Genomic DNA, 21042 nt, shown 5'->3' with positions numbered 1-21042 from the left:
GAAAATTGAGGCAACTGTCAAATTAACACTTTGCCTGATTTTTGCCATTTATAGGTAGAATTAAGCAGAATTTTTTTTTTATTCTGTCTTGTGCAAATGCTACGTGTATCTATTTGATATTCCCAATGTGATAAATTTCATAAACCTCCAGGGAATTTATACACAGTGGAATTGTGTGTCTAGTGCTTTAAATACATGTAAGTGCAACATTGTCATCATTTTCCTTTTTAATTGCCTCATAATTACAGCTCTGGAGAAAATGAAGAGTCAATTGCCAAATGATCACTTTACTATATTTTGCCATTTATAATTAGATTTGAGTAAAAAATTAACATATTTTAATCTATAAGACACAGGTCACATAAACCCAATTACAAATCTTATTTAGAGCATGCATTTGCAGAAAATGACAAATGATGAATAATTAAAAAAAAGGTCATGTTTCTTTACCCCAACACCCGTAAAAGCTATATGACAATTACGTTGTAATAAATTGCAGTTTGTGAAAAGTTGCATAAAACGATTACCTTTTCATTTATCCAGTGGTGTTTACTCAAACGTCTTATTCTAGCAACACTACAGCTGAGAAACAAAGCACGTGGAGTCCAGGCCCTCTCCCATTGGCTGAAGTTTGCTTCTAGCACAACCGTCCACCAATGGGGAGGCGACGTTGTTTGTGCATCGCCGCTGCGGCCGCTATATAATGTCGCCAATGACAATCGAATGGAGAAACTCTCTAAAAGAACGACCACGCACGTCCTACGAGACAACTTTGACCTCGAACTGCTCGTCGACGGACGCCTGGACGCGAAGAAACGGACTGGACTGAACACTGCGGTGTGTCTTTGTCCCTGAAGCCGCGCACACTCAGGTGGGACGCTTCAGGCGAGGATGCTCTGACTCACACTCACCGCATCAGACTTGAGTAGAGGATGAAACAGAGTTTGCTTATTTTCTTCACCATTCCACTCAATAATTATATACAAATATGGCACCTAATCTAAATTACCTGTATTGTGTTTGATATGCGACGAAGAACAATGACACAAACATTCCCATTAATTATCGTTGAGATATGCCTAGACTTGTCCTCCCTTTATATCGTCATTATTTTCTGACAGTCGAATATGTTTGATGTTACAGCATGGTTGAGGATAAGAGTACAAATTATTCACGTTTTTTCCCGTTCGGCAACGTTTGCTACTTTTCCTTTAGAGTTGTTGTTCCGAACAGCTGAGCGCAACTGAGTGATGTACTGGAGATCAAATTGACCAAAATTACATCGTACAATTCCGGATAATGTACATAACGAAATAAAAGCAACATTGCGTAAATGGTCAATTATAGTTACCAATCGGGGCGCCATTCTCTACTCTCTTGTCTAGGTGTTTTGTTAAACAAATGTATATAAACGACATTGCATGGCGTAGATATAATTTAAATTAAATTGAGAAACTCCTTGTTTTATTTTGCAAGCGGAAATTTGGTGTGCTTGTTCTACGGACACCCAGACGCTTTTTTGAGCGGGGCGCTAGAGACGCTAATGGTGTGAGGAGGGGGCGATAGGCAGTCCAGTTCAGACCAGTTTTGGCGTTATGACTTTGTCTTTATTGTCGTCGTGATGTTGATGATGGTGATGTTCTGACTTGCAACACTAACACACCTTACAAAGATGTTGTACAGACACATCTTACATAAAAATTGCAAAGGCGAGGCTCTATTGTTAGTGATGAATGCAGTGGGAAGTTACGTGTGTGCAAAACAAAGAGGAATTTAGTAAAGGACAATTTATTATCCATATGCCAACGTGTCAGTCAACTACCGGATTTTCTGTTAGCTTCGTAAAAACAAACATATTTTCAGCCAGATAACTAAAACGTGTGATTTTCTTAGCGTTTCTTTTCGTTATCGTGTTTATCTTGTTGAGACGCACGCAATGTCCTCGTTTAAGTGTTTACTTTCCGTACATGCCATACAAATAGGGACATGATATCAATTTCAAGCACCCGAACAACAATCTCGCGCCGTGCTGGTTCGAACCGGATGGAGCTGGTGTTGCATTCAGGAACCATCGTTCTTTTCAACATTCAACATTTGAGTCCCCAAATGAAATGCTTTCGTGGGAACAGAAACACGTTGGAGTTTAAATAGCTTTCAGTTTTATGATTATATATTTAATTAATCTGTTTTAAATAAGTTATGGCGAGGACTTGGTCATCAAAAGACAACTGTCTGTTATCGGTATCACTTATCAGATTATTGTAAACTTGATAATTACGTATTTTTAAACCCTATTAAATTAGTTGATTTCAGCCGTTGCTTTATATCGACAACACTTGTTTTTTATGTAAAAATACTTCTGGGAAAGAATCTTCTCGGAAACATTTGTACTCAGTACTAGTGGAATGCAGCATCCTCACGTGCAGCTGCTACGTTTCCTATGTCATTAGCAGCCAATAGTGGAAGAGCTGTTTTGACCACGCTCCAATCAGATGTCTCAAGGGCGGGGCGTGGAGGGGTTTACACGCCCACGGTGCTCAGCTGTTTTTTTGAGTCTCTCAAGTCAGTTTGAGAAAGGAACAAAGGCACCAGGATGAGTCACTGCCATTTTCTCAAAGCACCTTTACTGTTCAGTCCCACCGCCTTTGCGAACAAACTGTATCGAAGTTTTTCAGAAGTGACAACTTTTTATCAAGTACCATTATAAGCTTTTCACCATCACTATTTTAAGATTCAAGGAGCATTTTATTTTACAATATTGAATTGAGGTTCGTTTTTTTATTTCTTTCTTTGTTTGAAATAAAAAGTTTAATCAACAACATTCTTCTAAATTTACTTTCTTTGATTTTTTTTCTTCCCCTCATCATTCAGGGGACCATAAGATCGTTTCCTCCTGCCAGACAAGTGAAGCATCCCCCATCTCGGTTGAGATGGCTCCTACATTGGCCACGGCCTTCAGCCGCCGTTGGTGGATGGCGGTGACGGCGGTCATCGAGAACCTGCTTTTCTCTGCTGTGCTCCTGGGCTGGGGATCCCTGCTCATCATGCTCAAGTCAGAGGGATTCTATTCCTACCTGTGCAAAGCACCAGGTGAGCTTCATTCTGGATTACAGAAAGTATCAAGTATCAGCATTCTTTTAAACATCATGAACAATAGTCTAGAGTGGAAGTCCAATGCCCAAAAGTCATATGATTTGGAGTTAAACCTTGTTTTTGCTTATTTCTTTTTTAAATATGCCCCAAAAGTTAATCAGAATGTGTCCATTCCAATCACACACACATGACTGCTTGCTCAGTACGATATGAGCAATAATTCAAATAAATAATTTCTTTAAGCAAATACTAACAAGTTCACAAGCGCTAATGACTAGCATGAAAGTGACCCGAGAGACTTTTTTTTTTTTTACTTGTGTGGCATATATAATATTGCCTTGCATGCTTAGGTAATAAAGGTTTTATGATGGCAACAGTTGGAGCCAGGCACAAGTGAATTTCAAGAAAACTAAGTGATTTGAAATTCGAACAATTAAGAAATCAAACAACATCATAGAATGGATTGCGTTTGACTTTAAGCTCTACTTGTCTCTCGACTGTTCTTGTTGTCAAATATATTTGAGTCATTCTGTCTCTAAGCAGCACTCCTGAACCCCAAACATGACTATTTGAATGTAATTTGTGACCTTTATGTGGAGTGTTTTTACTCGATGATCCTGTCTTTGTCTTCTTTTGGTTCCCGCTCTGATGAATAGGATGTGTGACCACACCTTGAGCGTCTTTAGAGACCCACTGTGTGGTGTTTTTGCTGAGCGGGCGTGTTGAAATCTCAAGATGAAAAGTGCACACAACAACACGGTGGTTGTTTTCAGGGAGCATACGAGCTGAAAATGGAAAAAAAAGTCGATGATTCTTTGGGCAAAACAACTTTGAGGACCAAGCTGAACATTTCAAAAGCTTTTGCATGCGCTCTAACAATAAAACTACAGTTGGCTCAGATTAGCCTTTTGGCAGATTCTTTCCTCAGCCCACCACGGTCACGCGTGTGGGCGGGAGTGCGAACTCTTGAATATAAAAATTTGCGTTTGCTGTTCATTGTACAATGCAGAAATGTAGGTCATCGTCTGCAGACATTAGGGAGTTGCTTGATTTGCGCGGCAGTCAATATCAGGAGTTACAACACCATTAATTTATGCAAGCAGCCATCTCTCTGTTTTTGTAGGGGAAGTGATGAAAGCTGTGGTGGGCAAATCGTGTGTGCATATAGTCTGCACTGAGAGATTGAACATAGTCTGTACTGTGTAAAAAAAAATCATGCCAGTAAGTTTATGTTAAAAATCACAACCATGATTATTATTTTATATGTATTATTTGAATGGTTTATCTTTATTTCAGGTGATCAACCTGTATGGATTATTCAATCTTATAGGACCTTTGTTCCCCTTTCACCTTCCCTGCAGCCTTTAATCAGCTGTTCTACAGTTTCCAAACTGATCAGGTCAGGAAGAAGCACCGCTGTTTATCTCTAGTTGCACGAGAGTCACTATAATTGTTTCGATATCTATCTTGTTATCCTCCTGAGAATTTGGCTAAAAGCTGACACCTTATACCAGTGTCCCAAACCCAGGAGAAGGACAAAGGGAAGTGAGACTCCTTTGAGTATCACGTTGCCATCGAAACTGTTCATGGTTTGCAAGGTCTGACCACCATTTAATTCCGTCACATTTGCACAACAATGTTGGGATACCCAGATGCTAATCACATGGTGCAAAGCCTCTATTTGAAAATGATCAACTGCCTTTTATTTACACAGCCAGTAAAGGTGTATGTATACTTCCCCTCCATTGTTTTAATCCACTGATATTCAGGTTGATGGTAATCGTTAACCCGCTTTGGATACTAGTACAGTGGAGCCCCCAAAGACGAACACCCTAAAAGCCATTAACATATAACTTGTATGAGAGCAAAGAATACAAAATTGCTTTTTAAGACGCCCTGTATAGCTGAATAGCTAAATGGAATGTGTTTGACTGTTGAGGTTCAAATGTAGGATTCACGTTTAAAGGACGTATCTTAGTGGGAAAACTGTCAGCTGGAATTTCCTTTTTATGGCTTAGAAACTTCCTGAAAGGATGTCAGCTCAACACTGACCTCCCCACAATCGCACTCCACTAAGTGTGTGCAAGTGTCTGTGTGAGTGTGTTGGGGACGTGGGGGGCACTTGAGTATGTAGCTGCCATGGAGGGCAAATGGTGCTGCGTGTTGTTTATTTTGACAGCTGACATGTCCCAATCGCGCGCAAGTGGCCACATTGCACACATCTTTGCCCTCACTCTCTTAGCATCCTTTATCAAAAAGTAAACTAATCAGACCAACATGACTAATAACGTAAAGAACTTTAGGTGAGTCCACATTTTCTCTTTAGTTTTAAACGTGTTGTTTTTTCTGAGCACTGAAGGGAGGTCATCAGGAAGGCCAACTTGATGGGAACTGCTGACATTGTGATTATTTTCATTGATTCCAGACCAACCTAAGTCAGAAGATATGCCTAAAAATAAGAAAATACATTAAATACACAGTTCCATACAATTAAAACTAATGCTAAAACTAATAAAATCTAACAAACAGGCTCTAAAAACAAACAATATAACAACAAAGTAGAATGAAAAATTCCAAACTATTATAACCCTGATTTGGTAACAGTAATTTAAAACCAACTTTTCTACTAGGCTAGTGAAATGAAGCTTTCTTAAAACATGACATAGATGAGAAGAATAAAATTGTGTGCAAAACGCTTTCATAACTAAACTGGCACAGCTTGAGAGCAGCATCTAAATTGCCTCAGCAGAGACGTTCCTCTTGCCTAAAGTGTTTGCATGATCCTAATGAGGGCAAGCACTATCACAAATGGATGAAAATGAGTGCAGTTCATTTTTTACATTAGAATTCTATATACTTTTTTCACAATAGTTCCCTTTTCTTCTGCATGGACTTGGCCGTGGCTGTACTTGACAACGTGCCCTCAGCATAAAGACGAAGAAAACACTGATGACGAAGTCGTTTATTCCCCTGACCCTCTTGGCGATAAAAGTGCAAACTGCTGAGCCCTTATGTTTTGTTTTCCTGACAGTTTGAGCCCAAGCAGATCGAGGTGAACGAGTTGTTTTTCTACGTCAGCCCTTGCTGGTTGGCGCGAGTCTGTTGATGCAGTCCAGTAGGGCAGATGAACAAAAATAGAGCACACGTGTTGAGTGTTGATTCCGCTACTGAGAAGCGGGCGGGCGGGCAGGCAGAGGTTTACCATTCCAGGAGCTTGTTGACTCGGACGTGTTGTTATCCCGCCAGTCTGTTTACGTGACCGTTGGATCACTTGGCATTTTTGATCAGCAGCTCAGCTTTCAAGAGAGTTAGGGAGAATGCTTCCAGAGATATGTTCTTATAATAATAATGAAAGATTCACAGATACATGATGAAAAAATATTGAAAAGAACACAAAAAGATGACAACCCCCCCCCCCAAAAAGAAAAAAAATTATACGCACAACATTGGAAAGGTATTCATAGGTGTATCCATGTATTGAATGACACTCAGTTGCAGATTCCTCTTTCATTTCTCGTTGTTTTCTCTCCATCCAGACAACAGTTCCAACTTCAGTCTCTCCAACACGTCCGACGGCGAGGAGTACCTGGAGATGAACGGCTGGCAAATCTGCAAGGACCAAGATGAGATGCTGAACCTGGCCTTCACTGTGGGCTCCTTCCTGCTGTCCGCCATCACCCTGCCTATGGGGATCGTCATGGACAAATATGGGCCGCGGAAGCTGCGACTTCTGGGCAGGTGAGCCTCGACGCGACCTTTAACATTAAACACGGAGTGTGTCTATTTTACATGATCACACGCTGTGGCTTTGTGTTTCCAGTGCCTGCTTTGCCTTCTCCTGCCTCCTCATTGCTTATGGAGCCAGCGATCCCAACAGTATGTACAACCGCTTATGTCAACCCTCATGCATTATATGTTTACAGTTGATATGTTCCTGCTATGGTGACACTGCAGCTGGACCTAATCTGCTAATATGTCCTGCAGGTCTGTCAATCCTGATCTTCTTTGCCTTGGCCATGAATGGATTCGGTGGCATGTGCATGACTTTCACCTCTCTGACGGTAAGAGCACTCCGATCATTTGTTATTTCTAGACTGTTATGAAGATGCCAAGCGGATTCGCCAGGTCATGAATTCAAAGCAAGATTCCAGAAAACACCAACCTAATTGTAGTTCTACCAAGCGTCATATGTTTTCGTCAGCATGGTGACATTTATCTGACAAAACAAGAGTTTCTATAGTGCAGAACGATTTCCTTCACCTCAAAGAAGTGCAATTTTGTGAGAACAACACACAATAGCCCTCCAACATCAGATTTTTCTTTGTACTCATCAATACTACGCTCCCCTCATTTGCTACTTGTTGCCTACTCTGTCAGGCTGCGGGGGAAATAATAACACTCAGACAAGTTGGCTACCAAAATTGGTCAACACAAAATCTCTGCCGTGAATATAAGAGACTGCCGTCTCCTTGGCCAATTTCCACTCAGACATTTGGAAACTACATCCAACAGTGACCGGTATCCAAATGTTTTGCACTCTATTAGCACCATCTACTGGTGGGAATTTGATACTGCAGTCAAGCCGCAAATTTAGTTTATCGAGCATCGTACGATCATTCCATGGTATAGTGATGTTCAAAAACTGACATATTATAATAATAATAATAATAATATCCAAATAGTATCGGATAATAGCTGTCAAATGGCAACGTTTGTGATGTTCTATGATTCAGGTTGAGTAGCAGAAATGGATGTTACCAGTGTTCTAAAATGTTGCCCCATGTGTTTCCTCTTGCATGCTCGAGTTGGCTTGGGTTAGAATTGCCTCTGGTTGGAAGTTTTGCATGAGTAGGACAGTTTGGCAGATCACCGGTTCCTCTCAAAACTATTCGAAGTTCAGAGCGTATAAACAAGGAAGTGACCTGGAAGCCCGGAATGCCAAAAAAACACGTGTAGAACATAGTCATCTGTGCTTAGTTCTGTTGGGAGTGGGGGGGGCGGTCATATCAACACCACCATATTTATATATATATTGGAATGAAAGTTCACATTTTTCACAACAGCTATACAATGTGACACATTTTTGTTTTCACCTAAACCTAACACTGATTTTTAATTTTTTTGCAAATATGTGTGCAATGACAGTACATAGCAAATACCCGTGCGTTCTGTGAGTTCCACTAACAGTTCTACCCGGGCAACATCTACGGGTTCACTCTTGAGTGGTAGTGCGGATACCGAAGCAAATGGAGGGACGGGAGTGGATCAGAAAAGCCAGAGCGGTCAGGGTGAACCCATCAGTGAGAGAAAAGTGCTGCATCACAGGAGAGGCCACGTGAGAGCCAGAGAAGAGAGAAGCACGTAATCTATTATTCACTCCTACTCTGCTGCTCTGTCTGGTGGCCAAAAAAAGACCTCTGCTCATGACTATTTCATCAGCAAAAGAGCAGATGATGTACTGTACAGTTTTCATCATAGCAGTGTGTGTTGGTAACTCTGCAAGTCTGGGTTATTGTGAGCATGTACAAAGTGGCGTGAACAAAGCATCTCATCCCGTTCCTGCTTATTCATCATATTTGACAGAGCAGATCCAACATGGGGGCATTTTTGCATCAGTGCTACTTCCAGGCTGAACAATAATATTCCACTTTGTGGCTGAGAAGATAAACAGGAAGCCGCTCCAACGGAAGTGAATGTGTGTTTATATGCTTGTATGCGTCTCCCCACCCACTCTTTGCCGTCTCCTGTTCAGGTTACTATGCAAGTTTTTACCACCCTCAGTATTCCCGCTCTTAAGTCTAAGGTTGTTTTTCTCCAGCTTCAGTTATAGCTGGTCTGTTTGCGAGGCCACACCTGATTCCAACTGTCAAAACCGTTTGATGTTCGTATCGGAGTAGACGGTATATACAAGCGTGTCGTATGTGTGTGTAATCAACATCCCAAGCTTTCAGCAGCGTGAGTTATTGCTCTCTCTCAGTTGTGTTTTTATGACTTCATGTGTGGCCTGTCCAGGTTAAAAACAAGGAGGGAAAAGCTGGGGATGTCAAGCAGCTCTGATGTTGCATATCACTTCTTATTATTAATTGTAAGGGAAAGCCCTTCAACCCGTCACGGTTATGCAGCCTGCAAAAATATAGCACGTAGTATTTTCTCCGCACTCACTCCTCACTCAGTCACCTTTATGAGCGTATGTCTGCATTTTCACTTTGTTGTTTCTCCTCTTTATCTGAGCCTTCTTCGCTTACCGTTCTCTGTGTCCCCACTGAGGAAAACACGGGCGTCTTGTCAGCCTCGTAACACACCTGAGAGATTCTTGAGCATGTGCAGTATCTGCGCACGCTTTATGAAACTCCCCCTCATTCTATCTCTCGGCACGTGTTGGAACCCTTCTTGCTTTCTTGGTTTGCTATCTCAGCTCTGAGGCATTTCTCTGCCGGTGTCTAATTATTCAAATCATAGTTTCCCGAACTCACGTGCCAGATGGCGGGGGGCGATTGCACAGAGAGAACAGTTTATGGTTTGTTTTCAGTCTGCCGCAGATGAAAGGAAACATGTCGAAAGGATGAAGAGAGTGTCTGTTGCAAGGGCGATTGGCAATTTGAGATGGGAGCTGGCAAGACAGAGCAGCAGACGCTGATATCAGCCTTGTGTGGATGAGACTTGGTGGATGAGTGCTACTTTGGCAGCACCACATTGGTGGTGGGTCTGTGCAACCTGGCAAACTGGAAAGCCTGCAAAGTGCCCACGGTTGCACTCGGTGTCACCCGTTTCTACGGAAAAACGAAACTCACATGCTTGTGGGATGGGCCTAAATCATGTCGTCGTTCAAATGTTAGACCACCTCGTTGGAGCGGAACGTGATGTCGGGGTTGTAGCCAGTCTGCGGTGTGTCAGCTGTTGTTTGCTGATCTTCCAGCCCAGTTGGCTGCACTTTATGATAGATGCAACAGAGACGTATGCTGTGCGTCAGGTCAGGGCCAGTCCGAGCCGGTTCTCAATGGCCCGCATTGGCAGGCAGCAGAATTTCCACTTGCTGCAGCAAATCCTCTTCCTTCTTTCGTTTCCCTCTTCGTTCCTGTTGAAAGGCCGCGCTCCTCGTTTCCTGTTTCAGTCTGCTCGCTGCATTTATAGGCACTGCTTCTTTGGTCATTTCATAGTCAACTTGGTGACGCACACGTCAAACACACGTCAGCACACACTCTTTTCCGGAGTTGCCAAACGTGCTGATGTCTGTATGATTAGTTTTTTCCTCATTAGTTCTGTATTTTGATTTACCATATCTTTCAGAGTTTTTTTTTCATGCTTGTGTATATTTATGCATGCGTGTTAGTTGTTACTTTGGACAGCCTGCAAATGTATTATGTTGACAGACAAAAAAAAATACCATTGCTGTTGGGATAAAGAGTTTTCTAAATGCCTGTGTGATGGGGCGAGCTCTTTATGACAGCTGACGTCCATCTGCACCTGACACTAACCAAACCCAGCCATCGAACCGTGATCCTATCTACATGTGACTTTTTGGGAACCTTACATGGCTGTCCAAACACTGAGTCCATCATTGTGTACACTTCCACTCTCTGCTTGGATACACTGACCACAGAGCTAACAAAGGAGCTATTCAGGAAAGGTGTAACGGCAATAGTCGGTGGGTTGGCCGGGCCGCTTATCTATGCTGTCTCCATTTGGATGCGAGATGCACATTCTGGTATTTATTTGCGCTACAAATGAGATTCATGAGTGTAATCAAGTGAAATGTGAACACAAGACAGGAGGGATGGTTGATCTCCTGACCAAGTGTTGATCTGCTTGCATTGTGCGTTGCCGTTCCTCACTAGATTTCAGTTCATTAGTTGTTGTCATTTTGAAGCTTTTTGCTTTTTTTTTGTTGTTGTTGTAGAAGCAGTGAGCAAAAAACACTGCTGCTCACTTTATCTACACAGTCCCACCAGAATTGTCACAATTTAACTTGGTTTTTTGTCATTTGTCTTTCTTCAGTTGACTTTTTAAACCACAACTCATTACGCTTTAAGAAATGAAATTATTGTAAATCAGGATCATTTTTTAAATCTCAAGTGTGAGTTTTTATTATAGCTCATTTGGAGAATATATCTTCAATTTCATTCGACCTTTTTCAATGACAACAGACTTATTTTATTTCAACAAAAAAAAGACTGTCTTTTGTTATGATAACTTATCAGTTTCCTTTTTTTTTTTTTTTGCGATGTCATTCTGCAAACTTTGGTCTCAGCACCTGACTATGACGCACAACCTCAATTCCCAAAAAAACTCTTGGCGCCATCTTGTTTCTTTTACGGCCTGTAAATGAGACGAGGTGGCAAACGTGCTCTGTCACACATCACAAGGAGTGCAAGCCAGTCTGTACACGCTGCAACACAAGCACTTTTTTTTTCCTCCCTTTTTTTTGTTCAGGCATGGCCCACTCATGTGATTCGGTTGTTTTTGCCCACTTAGTCATCCCTCTGTGAAATGACTGTAGGACTTCCTTGAAATGAAGTGAACTATAGCTGATTTGTATCTGCACTGATTGTAGACAACATGTTGATTAGTTTTCTAATTTTGGTACCTCCTCCCCCAATTTAGTTTTCTTTGTGTCATCTGACTGTCAATCGATGCATTACCCTCATAAACCACAATTGTGAAAAAATATTAGACCACCACCACTTGTGTTATTTTACTTTACTTATTTTATCTAATTTGCCCCCATTTTGACAAAGCAATAGTAAAATTAGTTAGTAAGAGTTAGAGAATATTCTGAGATGAAGTATATCATATGCTTAGTTGTATATGCATGTGGTAAATCTGTCAAGGGATTCTTCTGTTTTCTTGTGTAATATAATGAAGATACTTTATAACAATACTTGCAATCGATTCAAGTAAGTTGTCTGTGCGCCGATTTCCAAACAATTATCCTGTAAGAATTGGGAATAATTCTGCGGTGTCCACGAGTGATGAGTAAATGAAGCTTCAAATCTGTTTGATGAACCAGTTGTTGTATTTTTGGACTCCTGTAGAAGGCACTCTCTGTTCAACATTGGGCTGAAAGCACACTGACTTGCCATTTTTTAAACCCTTTATTTAAACCAACAGTGCCATCTCAAGGACTCAAAAAATACTACAACTGGTTCATGAAGCAAGTTTGAAGCTTCATTTTCCCATCACTCGTGTCCCCCAGTGACCATCAGAAATCAATTTAGACTATTTAGGGTAGCATTATACCATGCTTTACTGTTGGATACATGTAGAAAGACATCTTCATAATGTGCAGTGATGTTTTTTTTTTTTCGTTCCAACATCCTTACTTCACACGTGCGATAGAAAAGTCAACCACTGTTAAAAAGAATAAGTAAACATGCATTGTTAAAATTGTAGACTTACTAGTCCTATGCAATAAGTGTCAACCCTAAAAAAACCTGAAAATACACACTCTGCTCAATCCTCTGATGCCCACCTAAATGTGGTAATGTGAGCTCTCACACAATACCGGTGAGAGGCAAATTTGTCCTGAAAATTTCATGACTTCACGCGCATTTAATTTCAGGGATTACACTTTTTTGTTATATGTCCCTCTATAACATCACTAAAACAATAACTGCAACAATGATCTAAACCAACAAACAAAATATGGCTTGATTAATCCCGCTGACCACCTCAAGTATGCTGAGCTGGACATAGCAACTTGTTTGTGTGTCCCCGCCACCAAGTGGGCCAAAGGTTGTGTATCTTATCCCAGCGGGAGTGGGTTGTCCCCAAATCCACTCCAACCACATTCCACAACAGAGGAATGGCTTTATAGATATTTATGGATATTCATATTTTGGAAATCATATGCGTTGCCAATATAATATATGGGGTCATGTATAAAATGCACCTCTGTGGTGAAAATAAACAATGGATGATGATGAAAGAATTTGTTATTCCGTAAGGGTCCTTCAATGAAAACCGTGCTTGTACCTGCCTGTCCCATCCCACCGTCCTCCATGCTACAGCTGGAATGTGTTCCAACCTTTTGACGCATTTTGTTATTGACCTCGTCAAGTGAAGCATATTTTGAAAAAGGACATCGTGTGCACAGGGCCATGATGCAAGGCCAAAGCGTGTCTCTGTTGTGATTCAAACGCTGGAAGAAAAACATGGCAAGAATATTTTACAACGCAGTGCATACTGAACATGGATGTGCCCTCCACTGCTCATTGATGTTAAGGAGCGGGATGTGTTTGCCCGTGTGTTCAGTTTCCAGGGGAAATAACACAGGTTACAATAGGTCAGTTTCAAGTCAGCAAATGCAACTTCAAAGGCAAATCACCTCCTCATGCAATAACTACAGAGCTGAAAGGCTGCTCAAATGACAGTGATTTACTTTGAACCACACTTTGGTCCGAGGAGATTTCATGCGATTGTTTTTATTAGATCATTTCCCATCTATTCATTGCCTCTCCCGATACATGGAGCTCTGCACAATTACAAACATCATGCGTAGTTCTCATTGTTCTCTCATCTGTTTTACTGTACTTTCCTCCTGCTTTGGATGCTTAATAATGTGTTCTACTGTTCTTGCTTATTTATCAGCTCCCCAACATGTTCGGAGACCTCAGGTCGACCTTCATCGCCCTGATGATCGGATCGTACGCCTCCTCTGCTGTTACATTCCCAGGCATTAAGGTAACTATTACTGTCACCCAACTCCTACAAATGTTCGATAAATGTTCATTTCTGATTGATACTGTCAGAGAAGTAGTGATCTCGGACTGCACAGCATATCATGATGTATGTATGACATCAGTGGTGGCTGATTGGTGTTTATAACCAAAGGAACAAAAGTATCATGCAGTACAACTCCAACAATTGTGTTCCTTTACTGCCTCTCGTACAGTGACAATCAAAATATGACATGAGGAAATTGCACTTTTCTCTGTTCTCATTAGATTGTGCGCCGTTTTCTTGATGTTTTCATAATCACAATGCTCTCTACCGTTAGGTGATCTATGACTTGGGTGCTACCTTCATCTCTATCTTGTTGGTTTGGGCCGGTTGCGCCTGTCTGGTCTTCCTCAACTGCTTCCTCAACTGGCCTCTGGAACCCTTCCCTGGCCCAGAGGACATGGACTTCACGTAAGAAACATGACACACACGCAAAGACTGACATGTGGCTCCAGCTGTAATTTAATAGACATTATATTAGATGAAACGTGCCGTCTAGTGTCTGGTCAGTTTCAAATCTGTCAGCTCATATTCATGTGAGACCAATTTGTGAACACCAATAAAGGTCTTGTTGCTATGCTACGGGACAGCAGCCATTATTAGACTTTTACAGTCGAGAGTAATCTCCTATTTGACCGTCTGTAAATGCTATGTTGTGACTGTGCCCCCATGCACCTTCACATCTGCACATTTAATCTCAGTTCAATTTTGCCACGGCCAGGACTTTGATCTCTTGTTTCTCCTCTTTGATACAATTCAATACTGTTATCGGTCATCATCTTTGACATTCCCGTATTGACACAACACACGCCCACAGAGTGAAGATCAAGTTCAGCTGGCTGGGATTTGACCACAAGATCACAGGGAAGCAGTTTTACCGACAGGTGACCACCGTGGGGCGCCGGCTGAGTGTAAGCAACTCAACAACGCAGCAACAGGCGCCGGCCAAAGACCTCGCTTCGCAGGATGCCAGCAAGATGTGCCTGTCCGCCGTCGACCTGCAGTTGACCAGCAAGCCCCAAGAAGAAGGTAAGCCTAGAATCGGTCAGAAATCCCACAATCTGAAAACATTAAAATTAATCGAAGACTTTAAATTATCCTCAAGTTTGAGAGGGGATGGTTGTTTAAATGACAGAATGTAAATACAAATGCTCCTTTAAAGTAGTGTGTTACATGAGCCGCACACACGTCACTGAAAATAATTAATATAACTTTTGGAAGTTAATTTCGCAATCAAAGTGTGTCACATTTTCCAAATGAAACTACGATTGGGGAAATTAAGGCCATACTTAAACTTCCCATGATTGCACCTCCTTCCAGTTTACACATGTTAGGTACACCCAAAGTCTGTACGGGAGAATTGTCGCTCTTTGAAAGTATGCAAGCCAAGTGTGAAAAAAAAAAAAAAAAAAGCACAAATGGGGAAAAAATGCCCTGTCGTGAACAGTGAAGCAATCCCATTAGTTGTGAAGTGCCCTTTGCCAGCATTTTAAAATGAGTGTATGCTCGCAAAAGCCATTGTTAAATATGAATGAAGCACGTGTACCAACTTCGGAACCTTAGTGACCACATTGATGCTTCATGCTGTACATACAATCAAGTGTCATATATCATTGTGCTTGTAGTTTGCAGTGCTGCATAATTCCTTCATACTCATGTCATCAATTATTATGACTCTTACTATTTTTCTCATTGTATTGCATTTTAAATGATACCTTTTGAAGTGTGACATGTTGATTTAATGTTTGTTATTTTGGAAGCACTGCATAAACCTCATAGGCACGACTAGGAACGTCGAGTGTCTGTCCTGAACTGTCACCTGATATTAAAATAAGCGACAGAGATGTGATGTGATCTCGCTCTCCTCTTGTCATTTCCTGCGTAGCCCAGACATTTATGAGGAGTGTGTTGAGCCCCATCTTCCTCCTGAGCCTCATCACCATGTGCGTCACCCAACTGCGTCTCATCTTCTACATGGGCGCTATGAACACAATTCTGGAGTCGCTGACGGAGGGAGACCTCAGCACGGGTGTGTGTGCACTCATGGTGCTCCTCCTTTTACTGCTGAAACACTTAATTTCTTGCATGGATGTTTGGTTTTAACCTCTTAACAAAGTCTATGCTGACACTGACTAGAGCTCCTAACAATCTTTTCTCTCACTCAGCTAATCTGTCGCTTGTGGCTAACACCCTTCCTTGTTTCCTCTTGTGTCTGTCTCTTGCTCTTTCCTCTTGTCCTGTCATGCTGCCTTCCTGTTGCTCTTGCAGTGGAGAGGATGCAAGTGGGTAAGAAAGTATCTAACACTAGTGCTTTTCACTTCCCTTCCTAAGTCATCCCGCTGTTGTGAAATCACCTCTGATGGAAAAAAAAAAAACATGTCATAACCTAAAAAGCCTCTGTGACGTAAATACAATATGATCTTTTGCCCTAAAAATCCACACTATGCTTTAATAACAAAACATTTTTAACTTCAGTATCACTGTTGTCTGTCTCCCAGTAAGCACATACACGTCCATCTTCGGCGTACTACAGCTGTTGTGTCTGGCAACCTCCCCGGTGATTGGCTATGTCATGGACTGGAGACTGAAAGACTGTGAGGATGAAAATGACAAGTATACCGTGAGGTGAGATACAATTGAGACGCATACTGAGCTGAAACCAAACTATTTTCAAAATTTGATGAATCTTCAAGGGGGTAAAAAAATCAAACTTGCTTAATTCTTGACCATCAGGGAGCCTGGCCAGCCTCGTCGGCCAGACAAAAAGATTCAGAAGATCGTCAACTCCACCCGAGCCTTCATCTTCACCAACTTACTCCTGGTGTGCTTTGGAGTCACTTGCATCATGCCCAGCCTTCCACTTCAGGTACACGCACCCAAAAAAAAACATGGTAGTGTGAGCCACATACTCATCCAAACGCCAAACGTTCGAATAGCTCATCTCACAAAAGGGCTCTAAATGTTCTTCCTTTTTTGCCGCTGGCCATATGGCCTATGCAGCGTTGAAACTGAAAGATGGAGAGACTTTCATAGTCATTTAGCGACATCTAGTGGCCCAAATACACATTGAACCATATTGTTTAGATTTTATGGAATGCATTTTTTTGAAGATGGAGCCTGTTTTCATATTCAAGCCATTGAAACCACTGAGCAAAGTATTTTTTGTTTTGTTTTGTTTTCAGATTTTGTCCTTCATCCTGCATACAATTGTCAGGGGCTTCATCCACTCAGCGGTTGGCGGCCTCTATGCTGCCGTGTAAGTTTTCTGATATGTTCAGTGTTGTAATACACGGTATTCTAGAAGAACCTGCATGCCCCCAGTTCAGGTTGCGGTGCCTGAATCCGTTTAGTTTGAGTCTGCTTGGCCTTATGCTGATGTCTCAAGGCAGGGCCGCTGTATTTGAATACAAACCAGTAATCAAAAGCACATATTTGTTCCTGAGAAATCTTCATACTTTCAATTAAACATTAGTTAGACTTAAGTTTTATGTTATTCCTTCCCTGCAGGTACCCATCCTCGCAGTTTGGCAGCCTGACAGGCATGCAGTCTCTGATCAGCGCTCTGTTTGCCCTGCTTCAGCAGCCTTTGTTCATGGCCATGGTGGGACCCCTGAATGGAGACCCCCTATGGGTAAGCAAGCCCGCGGACAAAGACAGTATAAAGAATGAGTGGTTCATTTAAATCCACGGCACGCGTGACAGTCTCAACGTGATGTGTCTTCAGGTGAACGTGGGCCTCTTGTCGCTGAGCATGCTGGGATTTTGCCTGCCCATCTACCTGCTGTGTCACAGCCGACACCTGCAGCGTCTCAGAGACGAGCACGACGACGACCCAAAGATCTTTGTCAAGTTGGAAAACAGCAACAAGATTGAGGCCTTTGTCTAGAGCCGGAGCTAGCACTGACTTCCACAAACTTGATCAGACGAACTACACAAAGGACGAAAAGAAAAGAGACTAGACGGGAGTCACGGAGGCCACATGCCTCTTGTAGGAACTCCGCACTGTTGCCTCTCGGGGTTTGAACATGCACACGTTCACAAACACAGTCATGACTGGCGAACTGTGTTTCCTGCACAACTGCGCACAGTTTCCCATCACTGACATCGTACACTGTGAGAAAGTGGATACACACAAACGCATGCACGCCATTTCAAGTTTCAAGTTCCCTGGTGGTACAAATGCATCGCTGAAGTGAGCAGTAAACAGACGCAAAGCAAGACTGGCTCTGACGAGACATCCCGTTCAGCTTTCTATTCAAATCATACTTTTCATCGTTTTTGCTCAGCCTGTTCTTCCATGAAATGGATTAGAAGTAGAACAGCACACCCAAATGGAAAGCCCCAGTGCGCAAGAAGATTAAATGAGTTTTGGGGCTTTTGAGTTTGCTCACACATAACAAAAATGGAGTCCATTTTCACACGTAATCGCCATGTCAAGTGGCTCAAGTATTCTTTTCTTGCACTTCACTTTGAGGGCATTAAAAAAAAGATCCACAAACAGCACAATTGGTAGCAAATCAGTGGTGGAAGTACAGTATGTTAAGTCAGTGGAGCTGATGTCATGCAGTGTATGAAAATGTTTTCACTGCCTGTCAGCGACTCAGACAAGCTGGCTCTGTTGTGTTCAAACTTCCCTGTCTGCATACTTTGTATCACCGCATTCGATCCGAGTTTAAACTTTTTGCTATTTTTCTTCGACATGTTTTGCAGGATATTGTTCAATCGTTGCTGTTTATATATGTTACAAATACATGGCATGGTCAAGAAAATCAAACATGGAAATGGATGCTGCAAGATTAGCGTGTTGCGGACATGGAGCCCCACGTCATTTGTTAGCGTGTCTTAGCTGTAGCAATAAGTGCCTCTGTGAGAATGCCAGGCAAGCGCACTGTCAGTCAACATACACACACATTTACACTTTTAAGGTACTCTATTTTCTAAATTTTAAAATGCACTAGAAAGGGCACCACCTGCATATTTCATTGATTTGCTTCCTCTTGGTATTGCTATAAATCCTCACTGTAAAACCGAGCGTAAAATCAGTAACAACGCATTTACAATCAAAGCAAAAACATTACACTGAAGTTTGAATGTGAGCAATAGACTCCAAATAGATGAGGATATGTTGCAAATGTTTTCTGATGACTGTCCAAAGATGCGTCCTGTCTGGCATGAACTCACAGAGGCATTTCATAAGAGTGCCTCTTTGTATGTGCAAATGATGGACGAAGTGGAACTACACAGGTTGTGTCTTCCATCTTTTACTTCCATGCACGCATCCGTCCATCCGTCTGTCCGTCCACAAACGACTTCTCATGCCTGAGCTGAGAGACGAGCCTCTGCCCCCTTAGTTGCTTCCCACGGACGACTCTGTGAGAAACGAATGGCACACGATGCACTTTAGAGCCCCTAGAATGGACCTCAGTTGTGATTTACGGAATAGTTTTGCTCCTGTATGTGGCAAGAAAAATGCTCGGCTGCTGGCTGGTGGTGCATGAATGTACAATCAAAAGAAATCAAATATGGGAACAGAAAGACAAACTTATTTTTTTACAAACACCTTTAGAAGAATAGATTTCATCGCACGATCATTACATTGGGTTTATGTGCAGAGCACAAAAGGAGTCTTGTCTCTCAGCTCGAGAATGTCCGTCGAGACAGGACGGAGGACGTTCAAAGTTCAGAAATGCATGCAAACTTACTCAAATATCAGTGGCTATATTTACGTGACCATCATTTAGAAATTTTCCGCTGGCTTTTTGCACAACATGCACGGGTGCTATATTTATGCGAATGTAACTTACTTACAGAATTTTGTAATATCACGGGTGCAGATACTTAGTAAGATAAATAGGAGCGCAACATAGAATAAATCATTTTCACGTGAATATAGCCATTGTTTTTCAAGTTGTTTTTCAAAGGACAATTTTTATTCAGGCCTGACTTGGCTCGCATGTCTGTTCAGGAACAGAGAAAATGTGGTTGTTTTTACACTCTTATTTTGTTTCATAGTATACCATGTGCTATGAACAGTGTGTCTTAAGTTAACTGTCACATACTTTTTCACATGACACTGCACCCATACAGTATGTTTTCAAAGAGAACTGAAAGAATGAATGTTGAGCTGGTTGGGAAAAATCAATTGACTCCCAATCGGGATTCGTGTACGTAAATGAATCTGCATTTTTCTTGACACCCCAACTGCTCTTGATTCCACCACCTCTCTGGTCTGATGTGATTCATCACAGTCTAGTAGATTAACGAATTTTCAGATTGACTTGTGTATTGATGAACTGTTTGTCTGCTGATTGTCAATCAAGGTGCCATATATATTCCCTGCAGGTGCTTTGTGTCATGTTTGTGATGATCGATATCTGAGCTGATGCTTTTTTTTCTTTTTTACTCCCCTGACATGAATATTTTTTATGAATGATTTTAATTTCATTTGAACTTCTTAGTTGTTTTTAGTTTTGATTTTTTTTACATTGTAAATTTTATTTTATTCTTGTATCACAATATGTATTGTCCTTTTAAATCATGCTGTAAAAAAAAATCAATGAAAACAATAAAGCGTAATTTTTATAGAGTGTATCATTTAAATGCAAGTAATGCACATTTCGGCATTGTGGGACTACTTTACGAGAACAGTGGGAGGCAAATTTTCACAGAAATGTTCGCCTGTACACTCGGTAAACCTGATTAGCAACAACTTGTACCACGGTAAAGTTATTTCAAGAACATCAACTGTTGCGAACCTCATAATAAACAGGTTGGACTTGACTCTACCTTTCCCATACCATATGTGCTATTCCCTTCCCAAAGAACCAGAACTACTCACTGTGTAAATATGAAATGCATAATTTATTGTGATAGAAATTTGTAAACAGGTACTAATGTACTTGCAGGTGGTAGAATGTGTTGGAGCAAGATTGGGCCTTCACCTGAAAACACTGACATAAACTTGCTGCATTCACATTTGCTGCACCAAATGTACCCAGGTAGTTTTTATTTCCTTCCACACACACAAAAAAAAAAATGAATGTAAATGAAACTGCCACAATTTAAGTCGTTACCTCCAAAGGCCTCAACACCCCAATCTGCATTGGCCATCGGAAAGTCGGTACATGACGCTGATTTAGTGTAGAGAGCCACGCTGTAAAGTCGGAGTCGTGGTTTGGGCGTCTGGGATGGGGCGTGTTCTGCTTGTATTGAATATGAGAAACAATTTAG

General features: G+C 41.6%; 1 protein-coding gene across 2 annotated transcripts; it reads left to right on the top strand.

The window, feature by feature from the left end:
• The first annotated feature begins 670 nt into the window (after positions 1–670).
• LOC148333846 (large neutral amino acids transporter small subunit 4-like) lies at positions 671–20394 on the top strand. 2 transcript variants are annotated; one of them, XM_088300810.1, is made up of 15 exons: positions 671–871; positions 2872–3090; positions 6630–6831; positions 6914–6969; positions 7078–7154; positions 13681–13773; positions 14090–14223; positions 14630–14841; positions 15698–15841; positions 16081–16098; positions 16311–16437; positions 16546–16678; positions 16995–17068; positions 17320–17443; positions 17537–20394. In XM_088300810.1, the coding sequence occupies exons 2-15, from the start codon at positions 2931–2933 to the stop codon at positions 17696–17698; spliced, it is 1716 nt and encodes a 571-aa protein (XP_088156936.1). In that variant the 5' UTR covers positions 671–871; positions 2872–2930; the 3' UTR covers positions 17699–20394. The 2 variants fall into 2 exon arrangements, with proteins under 2 accessions (XP_088156936.1, XP_088156937.1); XM_088300811.1 differs by lacking the exon at positions 16081–16098.
• Positions 20395–21042: the final 648 nt, after the last annotated feature.

This window comes from Idiotropiscis lumnitzeri, chromosome 7, assembly GCF_059441095.1.
Source record: "Idiotropiscis lumnitzeri isolate Australia: NSW breed Sydney's pygmy pipehorse chromosome 7, RoL_Ilum_1.0, whole genome shotgun sequence".
NCBI lineage: Eukaryota > Metazoa > Chordata > Actinopteri > Syngnathiformes > Syngnathidae > Idiotropiscis > Idiotropiscis lumnitzeri.
The sequence above is the reverse complement of the archived record's forward strand: the minus strand, read 5'-3'. Positions and strand labels throughout refer to the sequence as shown.

Coding starts and splice junctions, on each gene's coding strand:
- LOC148333846 (XM_088300810.1), top strand. CDS start 2,931: ATGGCTCCTACATTGGCCACGGCCTTCAGCCGCCGTTGGTGGATGGCG. Junction 6,970..7,077: donor TGGAGCCAGCGATCCCAACA/GTATGTACAACC, acceptor TATGTCCTGCAG/GTCTGTCAATCCTGATCTTC. Junction 14,842..15,697: donor CAGCAAGCCCCAAGAAGAAG/GTAAGCCTAGAA, acceptor TTTCCTGCGTAG/CCCAGACATTTATGAGGAGT.